This window comes from Ictalurus punctatus, chromosome 9 (assembly GCF_001660625.3).
Source record: "Ictalurus punctatus breed USDA103 chromosome 9, Coco_2.0, whole genome shotgun sequence".
NCBI lineage: Eukaryota > Metazoa > Chordata > Actinopteri > Siluriformes > Ictaluridae > Ictalurus > Ictalurus punctatus.
In genome coordinates this window covers 31,705,204-31,725,203 of record NC_030424.2, presented here as the reverse complement: position 1 = coordinate 31,725,203, position 20,000 = coordinate 31,705,204, and the positions used below count along the sequence as shown (strand labels likewise).

The window sequence follows — 20,000 nt, the reverse complement described above, 5'->3', positions numbered from 1 at the left end:
ACCTGCCACGCTGACCTGCTGCTCTTCGTCTGCAAGGTACACACACCCGTACGCTCACGCACACACACACACACACACACACACACACACACACCAGTCTAACACTAGTGTAACACTAATTATGATCTCCTGCCCTCAGGTTCTAGCTCGGATAGCGAACGCCACACGACCCACAATCCACCTGTGTGAGGTTGTGTCTGAGCAGCAGCTAGAGAGACTCCTGCTCCTTTTGGTGGGAACGGACTTCAACCGCGGTGACATCAGCTGGGGCGGAGCCTGGGCACAATATTCACTCACCTGCATGCTGCAGGACATCCTCGCAGGTGTGTGTGTGTGTGTGTGTGTGTGTGTGTGTGTGTGTGTTAAAAGCCACATAGAAATGATTGTGAGGTTTGAGACACACTGTGCACGATATGGAACAAAGCCTTATGTTTAATTGGCTGTCTCTTGCTCTCAGGAGAGTTGATGTCTCCGGTGTGTGTGGATGTGATGGAGGAGGGTGCAGTAGGTGAAGAAGGTGGGATCTCCTCCTCTTCCTCCTCCTCGGCGGTGGTGGTGTTGGACTCTGACGACTCTCTGGCTCCGCCCACTCCGCTCACGCTGGTGGAGACGATCGATGAGCCGCTCGGCCCTGATCTCATCGCAGGTACTCCCGGGAGCTCGTCTGCTTTCCAAAGTGCGTTGGTAATACCGTCCCCACACACACACACACACACACACACACACACACACACACACACACACACACTTATATATCTGCATGGATTTTAATTGCTCGTCTTGTTTATTGAGCATGAATGATTTTAAATAAAAGTCCAGACCTGATGCTTCACAAAGTGTTGATGTTCTGCTGCAGTCATGAGGCGCTGTGTGTGTGTGTGTGTGTGTGTGTGTGTGTGTGTGTGTGTGCACTAACACAGAGGCATGTCATCTTCACTTCCTGTTTCATTTTATACAGCAGAGGTCAAATTCCATCCAGAGTGATGTGACCTCTGCTTATAAACATCTGTACAGCAGCTGTGTGCTGAAGTGTGTGTTCATTGTAATTATTCATAATCAAATCTACAAATTAAAAGTAAATAAATAATATAAATATTATCTCTACTACAAAATTATACTTATTCTATAATTACATACTTGTAGCTATTTATAGTTCTACATTGTCATACAATATCATACAGTGACACCACAATAAATATGTAAATATATTGCTTATATTATCAGTCATTATATTAAATTATACATTTATAAAACTGCAAAATTATAATGCACTATTAAATATAAATGATGTACAGTAGAAACAGCGAATTATTCATTTATGAACCGCATTTGTAATTATTCCATAGCTCTATTATATTATATAATGTGTGTAAAAATAAATGCATAAGTAAACTATATTTAAATATGTGATTTAAATTTATAAATATATAATTCCAGTGTTTATTTAATGATACCTTTTATAAAAGTGTAAATGTTTATAAGTATATACTAGTGTACAGTAAAGGATAAAGGAGATACACTGTATAAGAAAATGTATAAAAATAAATCATTTAAACTATATTACATATAAATCTCTGATATACTGTTGATTTATTTACATCAAATAGAATGTGAAATATATATTTTTTAAAAACAGAAGGATGTATACAGGCATGTAGTGATCAGTCATACGCGGTCTGATCTCACCCTTCAGATTGGATATTTAGGTGTTGTGGTTTTTTTTTGAAAACTGCCAAACGTTAATTACAACATTAAAAGGATAGGCTAGGTTAGGCCACGCCCCCAAATGTTCCTCTCATGTTCACTCTCAGCAGCTGCTTAGACAAAAACAAGATCAACTTCAGCGTGACTGTGTGCTCGTCAGCGTCTCTCATTAGGATCCTTCAAGAGTGTTTGGTGTGTGTGTGTGTGTGTGTGTGTGTGGGTGTGTATGGGCGTCTCTTAGTGTGCTTGCTTGGCGATATTAAAGCTCTTTTCGTTGCCCAAAGGTGCTCCTCCACTGTCATCTTTGGAAAAAGATAAAGACATAGACTTTGACTTGCTACAGGACCTGATGGATGTTGATATTGATCCTTTAGATATTGATTTGGAAAAAGATCCGCTCGCCGCCAAAGTCTTTAAGGTACAGTACGCATGCTTTCTCTCTCGGCTTACTTTATTTTATTTTATTTTATTTATTTATTTATTTATTTATTATCATAAAAATATTTCAACTCTCATTTCTCCATCTTTAATGCCTGCTGCTTCTTCTGTCCTTCTCTCATTTTCTTCCTCTGTCCCTCCTTCCCTGTTAGTTCCTGTTGGATCTCTACAGAGTGCTTATTAATATCAATAATAATAATAATAATAATAATAAACCAGAGTCATGTTTTATTAAGAGAAATGCTCAATGTGTGTGGTTTATATATTTATTTTGCCTGAGTCGCCCCTCTGTCGCCCCTCTGTCGCCCCTCTGTCGCCCCTCTGTTGCCCCTCTGTCGCCCCTCTGTCGCCCCTCTGTCTCCCCTCTTTTCCTCCAACTCAGAGCTGGTGCTGGTCCGGATGAACCCAGAGCCGTACCATTACACTTTCTTACAGTGGTGGGGGGAATTACCTAATAAACTTTAATAACCTTTCCACCACAGCGCGTACACACACACACACACACACACACACACACACACACACACACACACACACACACTACCACCAACTGCATTTACGTGATGCTTTAGATTTAGAGAATTTCCAAACCTTATGGAAAATAATCAAGCGTTCTGTATTGATGCATTAATCGATACTGTCTGCTCCAGAACTATTGGCACCTTTGGCTAAAAATATTTATTAAAAATATTTTGTAGTTAATTAGCCTAATCTCAAAACTTCGTTAAAAACTCAATACAGTTTGTTTCTTTGTTTGTTTGTTTATTTATTTATTTACACGCGCCATTCTATTTATTTATTTATTTATTTATTTATTTATTTATTTATCTATCTATCTATCTATCTAAGGCTTGCTTTGTTTTTTTACTCCAAAAACTCCGTGAAATGTATTTATCTATCTCCATTTATTTAGTTAGTTTTTTGTTTATCTATTTATTTATTTTATTTTTTTTTAAAGTTACTTATTTATACTTTTTTTGTTGTTGTTTTTAGAACTCCATTATAAAAAGGGGTTTTTGTTTGTTTGTTTGTTTGTTTGTTTGTTTTAAGGGCTCCATTCCAAACCCTTTTCCTCTGTGTGCCTTTGAGGGCATGAAATTAAAATCTTGTTTAAACTGATTTAAATTAAATTAAATTAAATCTATTTATCACATGAAGCGTTTAAGGGAAATGTTCAGGACTTGGTACGGTTCTAGATCGGACCTGGGCACCGGTGCTGCGTTGGTCTGTGACCTCGGTTCTTTCTCCCTTCTATTTTATCCTCAGAGAGAAGTTTCTCAGGTTTCTTTTTGTTTTGTGTGTGTGTTTGTTTTTCGTTTCCTGTGGTGTGTCACGTGTGTGTATGCGTGTGTGTGTGTGTTTGTGTGCAGCCTATCAGCAGTACCTGGTATGATTATTGGGGTGCTGATTATGGAACGTACAGTTATAACCCCTACATCGGAGGAGCAGGAATCCCCGTGTCCAAACCTCCGGCTGCAGTGGAGAAACCGGGCTCTCAGAACCTCTCCGTCTCCGTCTCACAAGGTACCACGCCCACTGAGGACACCACATTTACACACACACACACACACCCACACACTCTCTCTGATCCCCAGCGTAGAGCTCGAATCACCTGCACAGCTGTCAATCACTCCGGATTCACACACATCCACTCATCTGCAGGTCACGTTGCTCTTCTGGCCTACATTGTGTGATTAAAATGCTGAGTCAAAGTTCTCAGGTCTGAAATGATCATTTAAATACACTATACAGCCAAAAGTATGTGCACCCCTGACCATCACGCCCATAATTCTCCATTTATTCTCAGTTTTGGAAGTCGTCACTGACCTGGTGTCGTTTAGCACAACGGTGATTTGATGATATCATCTCTCTCTCTCTCTCTCTCTCTCTCTCTCTCTCTCTCTCTCTCTCTCTCTCTCCCCCTCTCTCTCTCTCTCTCTCTCTCTCTCTCCCCCTCTCTCTCTCTCTCTCTCTCCCCCTCTCTCTCTCCCCCTCTCTCCCCCTCTCTCTCTCTCTCTCTCTCTCTCTCCCCCTCTCTCTCTCTCTCTCTCTCCCCCTCTCTCCCCCTCTCTCTCTCTCTCTCTCTCCCCCTCTCTCCCCCTCTCTCTCTCCCCCTCTCTCTCCCCCTCTCTCTCTCTCCCCCTCTCTCTCTCTCTCTCTCTCTCCCTCCCTCTCTCTCCTGCTACCTCCCTCCCCCCTCTCCCTCTCTCTCTCTCTCTCTCTCTCTCTCTCTCTCTCTCCTGCTACCCCCCTCTCCCTCTCTCTCTCTCTCTCTCTCTCTCTCTCTCTCTTTATCCTGCTCCCCCCCCCCCCCCCCCCCCCCCCAGCTCTGGATGCTCGGTTGGAGGTGGGACTGGAGCAGCAGGCTGAGCTCATGCTGAAGATGATGGCCACGTTGGAGGCTGACGCTATTCTACAGGCTCTCACCTCTAACTTACCCACAGGTACACACACACACACACACACACACACACACACACACACACACACACACACACACACACACACACACACACTGTGAGGATGTCCTGCAACCTACATTTGAGTGAGTATTGCGTTTGGAATGGATTTCTAAAAATACAATAATTATAATTCATTAATTATTTTTTTTCTTCATGTTACCTTTACTTTATTTTATTTATTTTTTTACTTCAGTTTCAGTAATGAAGTAATTACAGTAAATCATTATTACCGGTCTTTTCAGCTTCCCAGGCCACTAACGGGACAGACGACTCCCTCCTGCGGGGGCTGCACGGCTCCCCCCCTGGTGGCAGCGTAATGGTGCAGCCCTCCTCCATCCCAATGCTCAGTGCTTGCTTTAATAAACTCTTCTCCATGCTGCAGATCCACCATGTACAGGTACACACACACACACACACACACACACACACACACTCTGCTTTTACATTAGTTGTTTTGCATCATTCAAACCAGGAACTACAGCTTTTCAACAAAATGAATTGCTGTGTGTGTGTGTGTGTGTGTGTGTGTGTGTGTAGTTGGAGTCTCTGCTCCAGCTGTGGCTCACTCTCAGCCTCAACTCGTCCTCTGGCTCAGAGGACAGCGGCTCCGACATCTTCCTCTTCAACTCCAGCCGAATTCCCACGATCCCTCTCAACCAAGGTCAGAGGTCAACTCTCTGATGCTCAGTGCTCTGTGCTACTGTTTCAATCAACAGCTTATTTGTGTTTATTAACATGTAATAAACAGCTAGTATGAAGAAAGCAGAATTCATGCACTCTGGGAAAGCTCAGCTTTTAATGTACCTTGTGTGTGTGTCTGTGTGTGTTTCTTCACAGCTTCTATCAGTAGCTTTCTGTCTGTTCTGGCCTGGTATCCCAACACGTCCCTGCGTACGTGGTGTTTGGTGTTACACAGCCTCACTCTCATGACCAACATGCCAGCCAGCGGTGAGTTTATTTACTAATAATGTTAGTCAATCATCATCATTATTATTAATATTATTATTATTATTATTAATATTATTATTATTGTGGTGTGTGGCTGAACATGAGGGTGCCAATACTTAAATCTTGAGTGAAAATACTGAGCAAGAAATGGTTGCTTAGCGTCCAGCAGCCGCTGAAGCGTCCAAACACCAGGGTGCCAATAATTTCAACACGTGTGTGTGTGTGTGTGTGTGTGTGTGCGCGCGTTCCAGCCTCTAACAGTGGTATAGTTGTGCATGAGAGCACGGCTCAGCAGATGGTGTCGGACCCCACGCTGGTGCATGTGCTGGTGCGCTTCCTGTCAGGCAGTAACCCCCACGGGACGAGTCAGCACAGCTCACAGGTACACACACACACACACACACACACACACTAAACCTGTAATTACAGTGTGTAAACCCCTGGCTTTCTCTGCGCAGGTGGGTCCGACTGCAACGCAGGCCATGCAGGAGTTCCTGACCCGCTTACAGGTCCACCTGTCCTCCACCTGTCCTCAGATGTTCAGCGAGTTCCTGCTCAAACTAGTGCACATTCTCTCCACCGAGCGGTACACACTCCTCTCCTTCTCCTTCTCCTTCTCCTTCTGTTTGTTCTTCCTGATTGCTCTGATGCAGTGTGTTCATTCAGTTCTTTATTTTACTTGGTTACTGACTTAACAACTCCGTGATCTGTGTGTTGGCTTACTGACCTACTGATCTACTGACCTACTGATCTACTGACCTACTGATCTGCTGACTTATTGATCTACTGAATTACTGACCTACTGATCTACTGACTTACTGATGTACTGAATTAGTGATCTACTGACCTGCTGACCTGCTGATCTACTGAATTAGTGATCTGCTGAATTAGTGATCTACTGAATTAGTGATCTAACTGAATTAGTGATCTACTGAATTAGTGATCTACTGAATTAGTGATCTTACTGAATTAGTGATCTACTGAATTAGTGATCTACTGAATTAGTGATCTACTGAATTAGTGATCTTACTGAATTAGTGATCTACTGAATTAGTGATCTTACTGAATTAGTGATCTACTGAATTAGTGATCTTACTGAATTGCTGCTCTACTGAATTAGTGACTTATTGATTTAAGTGATGTTGTTTTAGTAATAGATTTATTGACTAACTTGCTTACTGACTTTTTGGACTTACTGACACTTTCTTCATTACTGACTCTAACCTGCTTATTTTATATCTTCAGTTACTGACTTTCTTACTGAGTTACTGAACTACTTATTGACTCTCCCTCGTGTCCCTCCTCTACAGGGGTCCGTTCCATTCAGGACAGGGCCCGTTGGACGCTCAGGTGAAGCTCCTGGAGTTCACGCTGGAGCAGAACTTCGAGGTCGTGTCCGTCACCACCATCACAGCCGTGGTTGAGTCCATCACCTTCCTGGTCCATCACTACATCACCTGCTCGGAGAAGGTGGTGTCCCGGAGCGGCTCGGATGGCTCCGTGTGCGCCCGCGCCTGTTTCGGAGGCCTTTTCGCTAATATCATCCGCCCAGGAGACGCCAAGGCGGCGTGCGGAGAGACCACGCGCGATCAGCTGATGTTCGACCTGCTCAAGCTAGTCAACGCTCTCGTCACCCTGCCGCTGTCCGGAGACAGAGAGTACAGCGGGCGCATGCCCTCCAACAGCGTCTCCGACGAGGAAAAAGTCTGCAGTGGAGGCGGCGGCAAAGAGGGCGGCGCCTCGGGACACGTCCCCAATCAGGGTCCGGCGATGGGCGTGGCAGACCTGGTGCTGGCCAATCAACAGATCATGAGTCAGATCCTTTCAGCCTTGGGGCAGTGCAACAGCAGCGCCATGGCCATGATAATCGGTCTGTACACTCCCTGTCCAGTGTGTGCGTGTCCCAATCCATTACTTTCCTCACTGTGTAACTACGCCGTTAACACTCTTCCCTACATTTCTCACCTTCAGGTGCTAGTGGACTCCATTTGACCAAGCATGAGAATTTCCACGGAGGTTTGGACGCCATATCTGTAGGCGACGGTCTGTTCACCATCCTCACCACGCTGAGTAAGAGAGCCACGTCAGTGCAGGTCATGCTGCAGCCCATCCTCACCTACATGGCCTGTGGCTACATGGGCAGACAGGTGAGCTCTCCGACAAGCACTACACCTGCTCACACCTGCTTCATTCACTCACAAATATTAAAGACAAAGAACTGCACATAACTTCACTGTATTCACTGTATAGGCCGGGTGTCTCTGTCTGGGTCTGTGTGTGTGTTTAACAGTGTGTGTTTGTCATGCAGGGTTCTCTCTCCACTTGTCAGCTCTCTGAGCCGCTGCTGTGGTTCATCCTGAGAGTTCTGGACACCAGTGAGGCGCTTAAAGCCTTCCATGATATGGGTACGGAGACACACACACACACACACACACACACACACACACACACACACACACCATTATCACCAGTGCTGTAGTATAATAAATAGAACAGGAGTTTTTTTGAGACTCTTTCCCTCGGTGTGTGTGTGTGTGTGTGTGTGTGTGTGTGTGTGTGTGTGTAGGTGGAGTACAGCTGATCTGTAACAACATGGTGACGAGTACGCGGGCCATCGTGAACACGGCGCGCAGCATGGTCTCCACCATCATGAAGTTTTTGGACTCGGGGCCGGGGAAAGCAGCAGACGGCAGCCTGAAGGCCCGAGTCCTCGCCTCCGAGCCGGAGAACGCAGAGGGACTGCACAACTTCGCCCCTCTCGGTAACCAGCTTCATTTATCTCCCACAGGAACGAAAACTAAAGAAATAAGTCGGTCACGTGAGCGCAGGAGAGGGAATTTTAGACGTTTGATGCAGAGGTGTGAATGGAGAGGGTGCCATTACTTAACACAAATAACAAACACAGGATTTTTTTTTCAGTTAATGAACTAATTAGGGATGTTAATTAGGGGTCGATGTGACGTGCGTCTGATCTTTTATTGGTATTGTTTGTAGTATTTAACGTGATTTTTGTACGTGTTGAAGAACGTGTGTGTTTTGGTAAAGTGATGGTGTTTAACACTGATGTTCTGAGCTGATTTTTGGGGTTCTGTGTGTTTACTGTCTGTTTTTTGTCCCCCGTCAGGCACCATAACCTCGAGCAGTCCTACAGCTCAGCCTGCGGAGGTTCTGCTCCAGGCCACGCCTCCTCACCGCCGAGCCCGATCCGCCGCCTGGTCCTACATCTTCCTCCCCGAGGAGGCGTGGTGCGACCTCACCATCCACCTCCCCGCCGCCGTACTGCTCAAAGAGCTCCACATCCAACCACACCTCGCCTCGCTCGCCAGTGAGACACACACACACACACACACACACACACACACACACCCCACATCAAAGAGGATTATTTTCCTCTAACAGCACATCTCCTAGTGTTCTATTCCTTTTACACTGCAGCAATTCACCACCGATTACGATGTTTGACTTATTAATGAGTGTCACGTTGCACTTTTTATCCGTTTATAGTTACAGTAAAGCTGTGGAAGTCAGTTCCTGTCTTCACTTACGTTACCACCAGCCTCTCTTAACTGGAACTGGAGACTCCTTCCAGAAATGTTACATAGACATCTCCTTACAGAAAACTTTAAAAACGGGTTTTTCCCCCAATCTGTTTATCAGCGGAGCGTCCGCTGCGCACGTCCCTGTGAACGAGCCGTTACTATAGAAACCGTAACGTATTAATATATATATAAACCTGTGCTACTGTCAGAGCTGCTCTTATAAAGAATTAATCAACACCTTCCCTTCTGGCCAATCAGAATCCAGAACCCGGAGCACTGCGTTAGATATGAACCTTCAGTGATTGTGTTTTTGTTTGATTCCCTGGTGTGCTCTGTGTGTCCAGCGTGTCCGTCCTCGGTGTCGGTGGAGATCAGTGCGGACGGTGTGAACATGCTCCCCCTGTCCACGCCCCTCGTCACGAGCGGCCTCACCTACATTAAAATCCAGCTGGTGCGTGCGGAAGTGGCGTCGGCCGTGTGCGTGCGTCTGCACCGTCCTCGAGACGCCAGCACGCTCGGCCTGTCGCAGATCAAACTGCTCGGCCTCACCGCGTTCGGCAGCACCTCGTCAGCCACGGTGAACAACCCCTTCCTGCCTTCTGAGGACCAGGTCTCCAAAACCAGGTACCTGTCGGTCTCCTGGCTCCCTGATCACCGTCATCCTTACTCCATCTGCTTTAGCTCCTCCTTCTCCAGATGTCTGTGTTTGTGCTTTTCATTCTAACACACAATACCAGCTCATGTTTGGTTCATTCTCAGACTGTGTGTGTGTGTGTGTGGTTCTTGGCTCAGTATCGGCTGGCTGCGTCTGCTGCACCACTGCGTGACTCACGTTTCTGATCTGGAAGCGATGATGGCGAGCGCGGCCTCGCAGACAGCTAACCTGCTGCAGACGTGTGCGGCGCTGCTCATGTCTCCGTACTGCGGTATGCACTCGCCCAACATCGAGGCTGTTCTGGTGAAAATCGGCCTTCAGTCCACGCGCATCGGCCTCAAACTCATCCACATCCTGCTGCGGAACTGCGCCGCCTCCGGCACCGACCTCGCCAGTAAGTCCCCGCGTTGTATTGTCTCATTTTTGATTATGTACATCTTTTAAAAAATTTTTATAGGGTCATTATTTTGCAGTCCATGTGTCCTGTCTGTAGATATAGTATATATAATTGTATACGTTGTCTTTATTGTTTAACCTTTTGATCTTTTGTTCAAAACATTCACAAAAATACTCTTCTCATGGATATCAAACACAAGACAGGTTTATCCAGAAATATCTTTCTTAAATATAGGTTTGCAACAATTATTGGCACCCCTATGAATTCACATGAGCAAAATCTATGTGCAGTATATTCCCATTAATATTTAAAAATTTTTAGTAAAAATGGGTGACTAGGAACAGGAAATTGTTCAATCATGACTTCCTGTTTTACAGGGGTATAAATATGAGGTAAAACACAGGCCAAATTCCCTTAGTCATTCATAACACTGGGTAAGAGCGAGGAATATAGCTGTGATGTGCAGCAAAAGGTTGTTGAGCTTCACACAATGGGGCGTGGCTCATCATCAGGGCAATAATTAAGAAGTTCCAGTCAACTGGAAATGTTATGAATGGACCTGGAATTGGACGCGTGTCTATATCGTCTCAACGCACTGTGAAGAGGACGGTTTGAGTGGATAAAACATCTCCGAGGATCACAGCTGGAGAATTGCAGAAGTTAGTTGTGTCTCGGGGTCAGAAAGTCTCCAAAACTACAATCTGAAGTCACCGACATCACCACAAGCTGTTTGGAAGGGGTTCAAGACTAAAGCCTCTACTCTCATCCAAAAACAAACTGGAGCGTCTTCAGTGTGCAGACACTACTGGAACTTCAAATGGGATCGGGTTCTACGGTCAGATGAAACCAGAATAGAGCTTTTTGGTGATAAACACAGAGGTGGTTTTGGAGCACACAGAGAGGGAGCCGTATGGAAAAGTCCCTCATGTCCACGGTTAAATATGGAGGAGGATCTTTAATGTTCTGGGCTGTTTTTCTGCAGAGGACCTGGACATTTTGTTAGGACACATGGCATCATGGACTCCATCAAATATCAACAGATATTAAATGAAAACCTGACTGCCTCTGACAGAAAGATTCAAATGGGCCGTGGTTGGATCTTCCAGCAGGACGATGATCCAAAACATCATCATCATCAACACAAAAATGGTTTACTGACCACAAAATCAAGATACTGCCCTGACCATCCCAGTCCCCTGACCTGAACCCCATAGAACACCTGTGGGGTGAACTGAAGAGGAGAGTCCACCAGCGTGGACCTGAAATGTGAAGGATCTGGAGAGGTTGTGTACGGAGGAACGCTCTCAGATCCCTCACCATGTGTTCTCCAACCTCACCAGTGTTATAGGAGAAGACTCAGAGCTGTTATCTTGGCAAAGGGATGTAGCACAAATTACTGACTAAAAGGGTGCCAATAATTGTTGTAGACATGAAATCCTTACAGAATTAAATAATAATAATAACCTGTGACTAGTAGGTTTAGGTGTATAATGGTGCTGTGTGTGTGTGTGTGTGTGTGTGTGTGTGTGTGTGTGTGTGTGTGTGTGTGTGTGTGTGTGTGTGTGCGCGTGTGTGTGTTAGATCTGAACAGTCCGCTGCTGTTTGGGAGGCTGAACGGTCTCTCCTCAGACTCCACCATAGACATCCTGTACCAGCTCGGTACCACACAGGACCCAGGTACCAAAGACAGGTGAGATACATATATACACACCTGTCTGAAACTAAAATGAACAGTGTGTGTTAGGAGTGCTCATGTTTACTGTGTGTGTGTGTGTGTGTGTGTGTGTAGGATCCAGGCTCTGTTGCAGTGGGTGTACGACTCGTCTCGGGTAGCGGCGCTGAAACAGAACTGTCCATTGGGGATCATGGGTCCGGCTGCGTCCCAATCCCGCGAGTACGGCCTCCTCATGCCCTCACCCTCACACCTGCACTGTGTGGCAGCCATCTTGTGGCACAGTTACGAGCTTCCCGTGGACTACGACCTCCCTGCACTGCTCAGTCGAGAGCTGTTCGAGTGAGCGCGCGCACACACACACACACACACACACACACACACAGTGTCTTTTGTGATGGACAGGACGTGTAAAAGAAGGGCAGCGTGTCACTCGAGTGTGAGCACGTTATAAAAAGATAATGGTCTTGATGTCCGGTGTGAACTGGCTTTAAGAGTGTTTGTTGACTCCCTGGCTCCGCCCCCTGCAGGTTGCTGTATAACTGGTCGATGGCGTTGCCGTGTAACATGGTGCTGAAGAAGGCCGTGGACAGTCTGCTGTGCTCCATGTGCCACATCCACCCCAGCTACTTCTCCCTGCTCATGTCCTGGATGGGTCTGAGCGCTCCGACCCTGACGGACGACGGAAAGAAGCAGCACGAGCTCAACAGCACCACCTCTATGACTGACGACTCCAAGCTCCTCCCTCCCGTTCCTGTTTCTCTCAACGAGTGCCAGCTTGCGACGTTAGCCTCTGCCTCTCAGTCCCCCGGCGCCATCCAGCAGCTTCTCGACTCGGGGCTTCCTGCGCTGCTTGTGCGTAGCCTGGCTAATTTCTGCTGCCAGCTCCTAGCCCACGCTGACCTCCCCATGCCCGCGTGGCACTCAGAACGCCGCCACCATAATCACTCGTCTTCAGCGGCATTGCTCTCGCCGGATTTGGCGGCTCCTGTTCTGCGCTTCCTCACCGAGGTCGGGAACAGCCACGCCATGAAGGACTGGCTGGGAGGACCTGAGGTTAATCCACTCTGGACATCACTGCTCTTCCTGCTGTGCCATTCCAGCGCAAGCGGCACGGCCAACGGAGCCAACGTTCAACACGCCGTGGGGACGAGATCCTATTCGCTGCCGTCCCTAGGGGGGCGGGGCAACAGTCTCAGCACACAGCAGAGGACGGCTATAGAGAACGCCACGGTGGCATTCTTCCTGCAGTGTATCTCCTGCCACCCCAGCAATCAAAGACTCATGGCTCAGGTACGTGTGTGTGTTTAAGACTCATGTTCATGAATTGTCAGTTTGATAAAACCCGATTCAAAATGTGTATCTCTCAGTAATGATACAGGAAGTGCATACATTTCCAAACCTCTCCAGCACCCTCTACTGGTGAAATCTCTGTACTACATCATTACAGCTGTGTTAAATGCATAATAATCATTATTAAATCATTATTTGTTTTATAAAGAGCTTACAAAAAATGCAGATGTCCTTTATTAGGGCATTATTCAGCAGCAAAGGGTAGTGGCAGTGTTAATTTAACCACCGTAACAATAAAGAAACTATTGCATAAATTTCAATTAATACAAAACTTACATCACAAACATCACTGCAAAACAGTTTTAATTTGTAAATATAAATATTTAAAATGCATACTGATGCAAATTCCCAGGCTTTAAGTTTTCAAATGGGTGGTGTGGCAAACATATTGGGATATTTTAATTTATTAGATCAGTGTAATGTATGTGAAGTGTATATAGTGTGTGTGTGTGTGTGTGTGTATGTGTGTGTGTACAGTGCAGAATGTTCAACATTATTATATTTTTAAATGAATGAGTGATAATGTTTATGGAGTGTGTGTATAGTGTGTGTATGATTGTGTGTGTGTGTGTGTGTGTGTATATAGTATGTATAATGTGAATGGTGTGTGTGTGTATATGGTGTGTATGATATGTATAGTGTGTGGGGTATGTGTATATAGTATGTATGGTGTGTGTGTGTGTGTGTGTTTATAGTATGTATGGTGTGTGTGTGTATATATAGAATATATAGTGTGTATATGTATAGTGTGTGGATACAGTGTGTATGGTGTGTGTGTGTGTGTATATAGTATGTATAGTGTGTATGGTGTGTTTAGTGTGTGTGTGTGTGTGTGTGTGTATATAGTATGTATGGTGTGTGTATTTAGAATATATAGTGTGTGTGTGTGTGTGTGTGTGTGTGTGTGTGTGTGTGTATAGTATGTATAGCAGGGGTGTCCAATCTTATCCACAAAGGGCCGGTGTGGGTGCAGGATTTCATTCCAACCAATCAGGAGCCACACCTGATTCCACCTGTTTAATCAGGTGATCTTGGCTTTCAGTAGACTCAGGTGTGGCGTCTGTGGATGTGTGTGTATATAGTATGTGTAGAGTGTGTATGGTATGTGCAGTATGTGTAGGGTGTGCTCTACACATACGCTAAAAATGTCTTGTATTTCTTGTCACATCAGCATGCTATAAATGAGGTTGTTTTGTGTTCCTGCAGGTTCTGTGTGAGTTGTTCCAGTCGGCTCCGCAGAGAGGGAACGTTCCCGTGTCGGGGAATATCTCCGGATTCATACGCAGACTCTTCCTGCAGCTCATGCTAGAGGATGAGAAGGTTACAGTCTTCCTGCAGTCTCCCTGCCCGGTAGGTACACTCTGATGTGAGCGTGTGCAACGATTAAAGGCTTCTACAAACACTACAGAGAGAGAGAGATGGGGGAAGAGGGGGTGTCTGGGGGAAGAGGGGGTGTGGCTTCAACAAACACTACAAAGAGAGAGAGAGAGAGAGAGAGAGATGGGGGAGGGGGTGGGAGGGGGAAGAGGGGGTGTGGCTTCAACAAACAATAGAGGGTTGGAGGGGGTGTGGCTTCCACAAACACTACAGAGAGAGAGATGGGGGAGGGGGGTGTGAGGAGGAAGAGGGGGTGTGGCTTCAACAAACAATACAGAGAGAGATGAGGGGGTGTGATGGGGGAGGGGGTGTGGCTTCTACAAACACTACAGAGAGATGAGGGGGTGTGTGAGGGGGAAAGGGGGTGTTGCTTCCACAAACACTACAGAGAGAGCTGGGGGGGGGGTTGAGGGTGGGGAGAGGGGGTGTGGCTTCCATAAACACTACAGAGTTAGAGACGGGGGGGGGTCGAGGGGGGGAGTGTCAAACACACAAATTTATAGATGGACAAACAGAGAGAGGGAGAGAGACCTAAAACCTTTACTCGGGCTTGTCCATACCGTCTTCAGGACCAGCGTGGTTACAGCGGACTCGTTCTACATGTGTAGGATCGTTAGGATTTGTTTTTAAAATAATGTTTTTAGACCCTGTCCAGGGTGTACCCCTCCTTGTGCCCGATGCTCCCTGGGATAGGCTCCAGGTTCCCCGTGACCCTGAAGAAGGAGTAAGCGGTGGAAGATGGATGGATGGATAATGTTTTTAGGATAAATGTGTTGTTTTCTGTCCCTCCTGCAGCTGTATAAAGGACGGATAAACGCCACCAGTCATGTGATCCAGCACCCCATGTACGGAGCCGGACACAAGTTCCGCAAACTCCACCTTCCCATTTCCACCACGCTGGCTGAAGTGCTGGACCGTGTCTCTGGTACACACACACACACACACACACACACACACACTCACACTCATCCATCTCTGCAGCACTAGACCCTCAAACCCTTAACCACACACCATCGCCACCATATTATATTTTAATTGGTGTGTGTGTGTGTGTGTGTGTGACATCTCACCCTGATGTCATCCTTGCAAAAGAACCCTAGAGAACCCCAACCAGCACACAGCATGTATCTGTCTCGATTCTGTATCCGATATTCATCTCCTGCACTGGACGGTTCTCTCATTCTTTCTATCCCAGAACAAAAGGGTTCTTCAAGGGTTCTCAGCTTGTCCATGGCACCATTTCTATTAGGAAGCACTCTGTTGTAGGGTTCTACATCCTTCAAGTGTTCTTTGTATCTACTAAGCGTTTTTAGCTTTCTGAAAGGGTTCTACTTGGAACCGTTTTTGTGATCAGAACCCTTTATGATAATGGACCGCTCTTTTACAGGGGTACTTATTAGAAAGAACTCAAATAATCTTGAACCCTATAACTCTTTCTCTGTCTGAGTATGTTCTCCAAGAAGAACCTAGAACCCTACAGTGGAGGTTTATCAGATAGTTTTGATTCCTTTTTGAAAGTTTAAGACCCCAGTGAGTTCTTAAAGAACCCATGAAGAACCCTTTTTTCCTAACCGTATATCAGATCAGCTGTTCTGGAGGGTTCTCTCATGTTTGTTCTCTCACAGACACGCCGAGCATCACGGCCAAGCTGCTGAACGAGCAGAAAGAGGACAAGGAGAAGAAGAACCACGAGGAGAAGGAGAAGATGAAGGCCGATAACGGGTTCCAGGATAACTACAGCGTCGTGGTGGCTTCAGGTACTCCATGAGAACCATGCTGTCAGGTTTCTGAAGGTTCTCATTCTGCTCTAAGAGAAGGTTGTTTGATTGTCTCTCGGAGGGGAACGCTACAATGTTTTAAGTAGAACCCTGCAAGAAATAGTTCCCCTCTCAGAAAGTGTTCCAAATAGTGGTAACTTAGAGCCCCATGAGCCTTTAAAGAACCGTTTTTAGAAAGCTCAGAACCCTTGAATCCCTCAAGGATGTAGAACCCTACAACTGTTTCCCTATCAGAGACTGTTCCAAGTAGAACAAGTAGTGTGTGTGTGTGTGTGTCAGGTCTGAAGTCTCAGTCGAAGCGTGCTCTGGCCACGCCCCCTCGTCCTCCATCTCGGAGAGGTCGCGTGCTCAGTGATAAACTGGCCTCGTCTTCAGGAGTCGAATCGTCCAGCAAGACCATCAGCGTCCCCGTGTTCCACCTCTACCATAAACTACTGCCAGGTACACACACACACACACACACACACACACACACACACACACAGGAAACCCCAGTGTGACGTCACTAAAGCACTACTTTAGAGGTGTGTGTTTATAATAACTCCCTCTCGCTGTCTGTCTCTCAGGTCAGCCGTTGCCGGGGGAGATGACCTTGGCCCAGCTCTTGACCTTGCTGTATGAACGCAAACTTCCTCAAGGCTACCGCTCCATCGACCTCACCGTCAAACTGGGGTCAAAGGTCATCTCCGACTCGGGGCTTTCTAAGACCGACTCCTTCAAACGTCTTCGCACAGAGAAAGGTGTGTCTCTTTGTCTCTGTTGCTATCTGTGTGTCTGATCTGTCAGTCTTTCACTCTCTGTCTAATCTGTCTGTCTCTGTTGCTTTCTGTTCTGTCCAAGCTGTCTTTCTCTATCACTCTCTGTCTATCTGATGTATCTGTCTTTCGCTCTCTTTCTGATCTGTCTGTCTCTATCGCTCTGTTTGTCTGAGCTGTATATCATTCTCTGTCTGTCTGTACTGTCTGTCTTTTTGTCTCTCTATCGCTCTCCATCTGTCTGTCTGTCTGAGCTGTATGTTATTTTCCATATATCTCTGTCTGTCTGTCTGTATCTGTCTGTCTTTCTGTGTCTCTATGTCTCTGTCTCTCTCTGTCTGTTGATAGTTGCTAATATTTGTGTGTGTGTGTGTGTGTGTGTGTGTGTGTGTGTGTGTGTGTGTGTGTGTGTAGAGCACTGTGAGATGCTGAGCAGCTGTGTGGAGGATGAAATGATGACTCCGGTGGATGAGTGTTTAGACGCAGTGATCGATGAGTCTCTGTTGGAGACGAGCCCCATTCAGTCTCCGCTGCAGGTGTTCGCAGGTATGGGAGGTCTCGCTCTCATCGCTGAGAGACTGCCCATGCTTTACCCTGACGTTATTCAGCAGGTCAGTGTCTCTCTCTCTCTCTCTCTCTCTCTCTCTCTCTCTCTCTCTCTCTCTCTCTCTTTTATACACACACACACACACACACACACACACACACACACACACGATCTAGTTTGAGTGGAGAAGTGGATTGCTCTGAAGCACACTTCTACTGTCAGTCTTCAGACACTACACCTGAGTCTCATATCTACACCTGATACTTCCTGTACACTGTTCTTGAATCTGATTGGCTCTCCAGACATCTGTGTGCTGGTTTTGAACAAGAAAATTAACTTTTGAACACCACGGGGAAAAAAACCTCATGGCTCATGGACAGAGTTTACGGAGGAGGGGTACGGACAGATTTTACGGAGGAGGGGTACGGACAGAGTTTACGGAGGAGGGGTACGGACAGCGTTTACGGAGGAGGGGTACGGACAGAGTTTACGGAGGAGGGGTACGGACAGAGTTTACGGATGAGGGGTACGGACAGAGTTTACGGATGAAGGGTACGGACAGAGTTTACGGAGGAAGGGTACGGACAGAGTTTACGGAGGAGGGGTACGGACAGAGTTTACGGAGGAAGGGTACGGACAGAGTTTACGGAGGAAGGGTACGGACAGAGTTTACGGATGAAGGGTACGGACAGAGTTTACGGATGAAGGGTACGGACAGAGTTTACGGAGGAGGGGTACGGACAGAGTTTACGGAGGAGGGGTACGGACAGAGTTTACGGATGAAGGGTACGGACAGAGTTTACGGATGAAGGGTACGGACAGAGTTTACGGAGGAGGGGTACGGACAGAGTTTACGGAGGAGGGGTACGGACAGAGTTTACGGAGGAGGGGTACGGACAGAGTTTACGGAGGAGGGGTACGGACAGAGTTTACGGAGGAAGGGTACGGACAGAGTTTACGGAGGAGGGGTACGGACAGAGTTTACGGATGAAGGGTACGGACAGAGTTTACGGAGGAAGGGTACGGACAGAGTTTACGGAGGAGACATGAAGCTAAAGTTTATAAAGAGACATACAGTAGAAATGAAGCAGACAGAAATGTGAGGGTTCTAGACGCCCACACTGATCATGGTTATGACCGGCATCGTAAGTTATTTGACCGAAATTGACTACATTTTATTTGATTAATTAAATTTTAAAGGTGATTCTGATTTTCTTATACTTCGTGTTATTTTTTGACACTGTGTGTGTGTGTGTGTGTGTGTGTGTGTGTGTGTGTGTGTGTGTGTGTGTGTGTGTGTGTGTACAGGTCAGCACTCCTGTGGTAGCCTCGTCTTCTCAGGAGAAGCCCAAGGACAGCGAGCAGTTTGAGTGGGTGACCATCGAGCAGTCGGGTGAGCTGGTGTACGAGGCGCCCGAGAGCGTCGCCACGGAGCCACAGCCAATCAAATCCTCCGTCCAGACCACCTCCCCTATCCCCGCCCACTCTCTGGCCGCATTCGGCCTGTTCTTGCGTCTGCCGGGATACGCCGAGGTCCTGCTGAAGGAGAGGAAGCACGCACAGTGCCTGCTCAGGCTGGTGTTGGGGGTCACTGACGACGGGGAGGGCAGTAAGTCACCCTGTTAATAACACGTAATGGCACTTAGACGCTTCACTGTACATTAATCCTCTTTAAGCAGTGAACTTCAGCGCCCCCTGCTGATGCAGTGTGGTGTAGTTTAGTATTTGTCTTGTTAGTGTTACCGTCGTCTAGGTCCGTCCTGGCACCGTACTTTTGTACACGTCGACGATTTGTCCTTTCTTCTCAGGATTGTTACCATGACAACCAGTGCTCAGGAGACCTGCTCTTATTCCTTATAAACAAACGGACTTTATTAATACGCTAAATCACTCAGAATAGTTTAGCATAAGCAGCTAAGAACATTAAGGTAAGCAAAACGATCATATCTGCAGTAGGAAAGTAACCTGAGATGACCCTGTTCCTGAGCTGCAGAAGATTATTACTAACTCACCCTGAACAGTGTGTTTTTAACAGTCTGTTCATGTATGTTGGATAATGACTCGCTGAAAACTTCTGAACACTTTTTAATCCATGATTAGTGAATAAAATGTTCTTCAGATAATACACAGCACATATTAAAGTATTAATGAGAGTTGATTAGTCCTTAAAGTCATCATAAAGGCTGAACCGAGAGGTCTAACACGGAGAATATGAACAAGAACGATACGTATGCATTTACGGTTTAAGATAATAATAATTATAATAATTATAATAATAACAAGCTTTAATTTATTGTGTTATTACAAGATATCATGCCGTTCTTGGACGTTTTCTCAGTGTGGAGCTTTAGATGTGTTTATAAAGCACACAAGAG

The 20,000-nt window shown here is 46.3% G+C and overlaps 1 protein-coding gene across 9 annotated transcripts in view; it reads left to right on the top strand.

Moving 5' to 3' along the window:
- birc6 (baculoviral IAP repeat containing 6) overlaps positions 1-20,000 on the top strand; it is an 88,194-nt gene that overhangs the window by 35,869 nt on the left and 32,325 nt on the right. For 5 of the 9 annotated variants that reach the window (XM_053682498.1, XM_053682496.1, XM_053682495.1 and 2 more), the window contains exons 35-62: positions 1-36; positions 140-323; positions 458-676; positions 1,989-2,122; positions 3,513-3,666; positions 4,470-4,586; positions 4,847-5,001; positions 5,142-5,265; positions 5,442-5,552; positions 5,804-5,934; positions 6,011-6,138; positions 6,863-7,422; positions 7,524-7,699; positions 7,861-7,957; positions 8,119-8,313; positions 8,677-8,877; positions 9,436-9,715; positions 9,884-10,140; positions 11,725-11,833; positions 11,933-12,157; positions 12,346-13,108; positions 14,375-14,518; positions 15,341-15,470; positions 16,171-16,302; positions 16,603-16,764; positions 16,890-17,063; positions 17,493-17,689; positions 18,934-19,234. The exon at positions 1-36 is cut by the window's left edge and continues 186 nt beyond it. In XM_053682498.1, the coding sequence (XP_053538473.1) occupies positions 1-36; positions 140-323; positions 458-676; positions 1,989-2,122; positions 3,513-3,666; positions 4,470-4,586; positions 4,847-5,001; positions 5,142-5,265; positions 5,442-5,552; positions 5,804-5,934; positions 6,011-6,138; positions 6,863-7,422; positions 7,524-7,699; positions 7,861-7,957; positions 8,119-8,313; positions 8,677-8,877; positions 9,436-9,715; positions 9,884-10,140; positions 11,725-11,833; positions 11,933-12,157; positions 12,346-13,108; positions 14,375-14,518; positions 15,341-15,470; positions 16,171-16,302; positions 16,603-16,764; positions 16,890-17,063; positions 17,493-17,689; positions 18,934-19,234 (5,596 nt within the window). The remainder of the gene's footprint in view (positions 37-139; positions 324-457; positions 677-1,988; positions 2,123-3,512; positions 3,667-4,469; positions 4,587-4,846; positions 5,002-5,141; positions 5,266-5,441; positions 5,553-5,803; positions 5,935-6,010; positions 6,139-6,862; positions 7,423-7,523; positions 7,700-7,860; positions 7,958-8,118; positions 8,314-8,676; positions 8,878-9,435; positions 9,716-9,883; positions 10,141-11,724; positions 11,834-11,932; positions 12,158-12,345; positions 13,109-14,374; positions 14,519-15,340; positions 15,471-16,170; positions 16,303-16,602; positions 16,765-16,889; positions 17,064-17,492; positions 17,690-18,933; positions 19,235-20,000) is intronic. The other 4 variants (XM_053682502.1, XM_053682499.1, XM_053682501.1 and 1 more) reach the window with 3 other exon arrangements.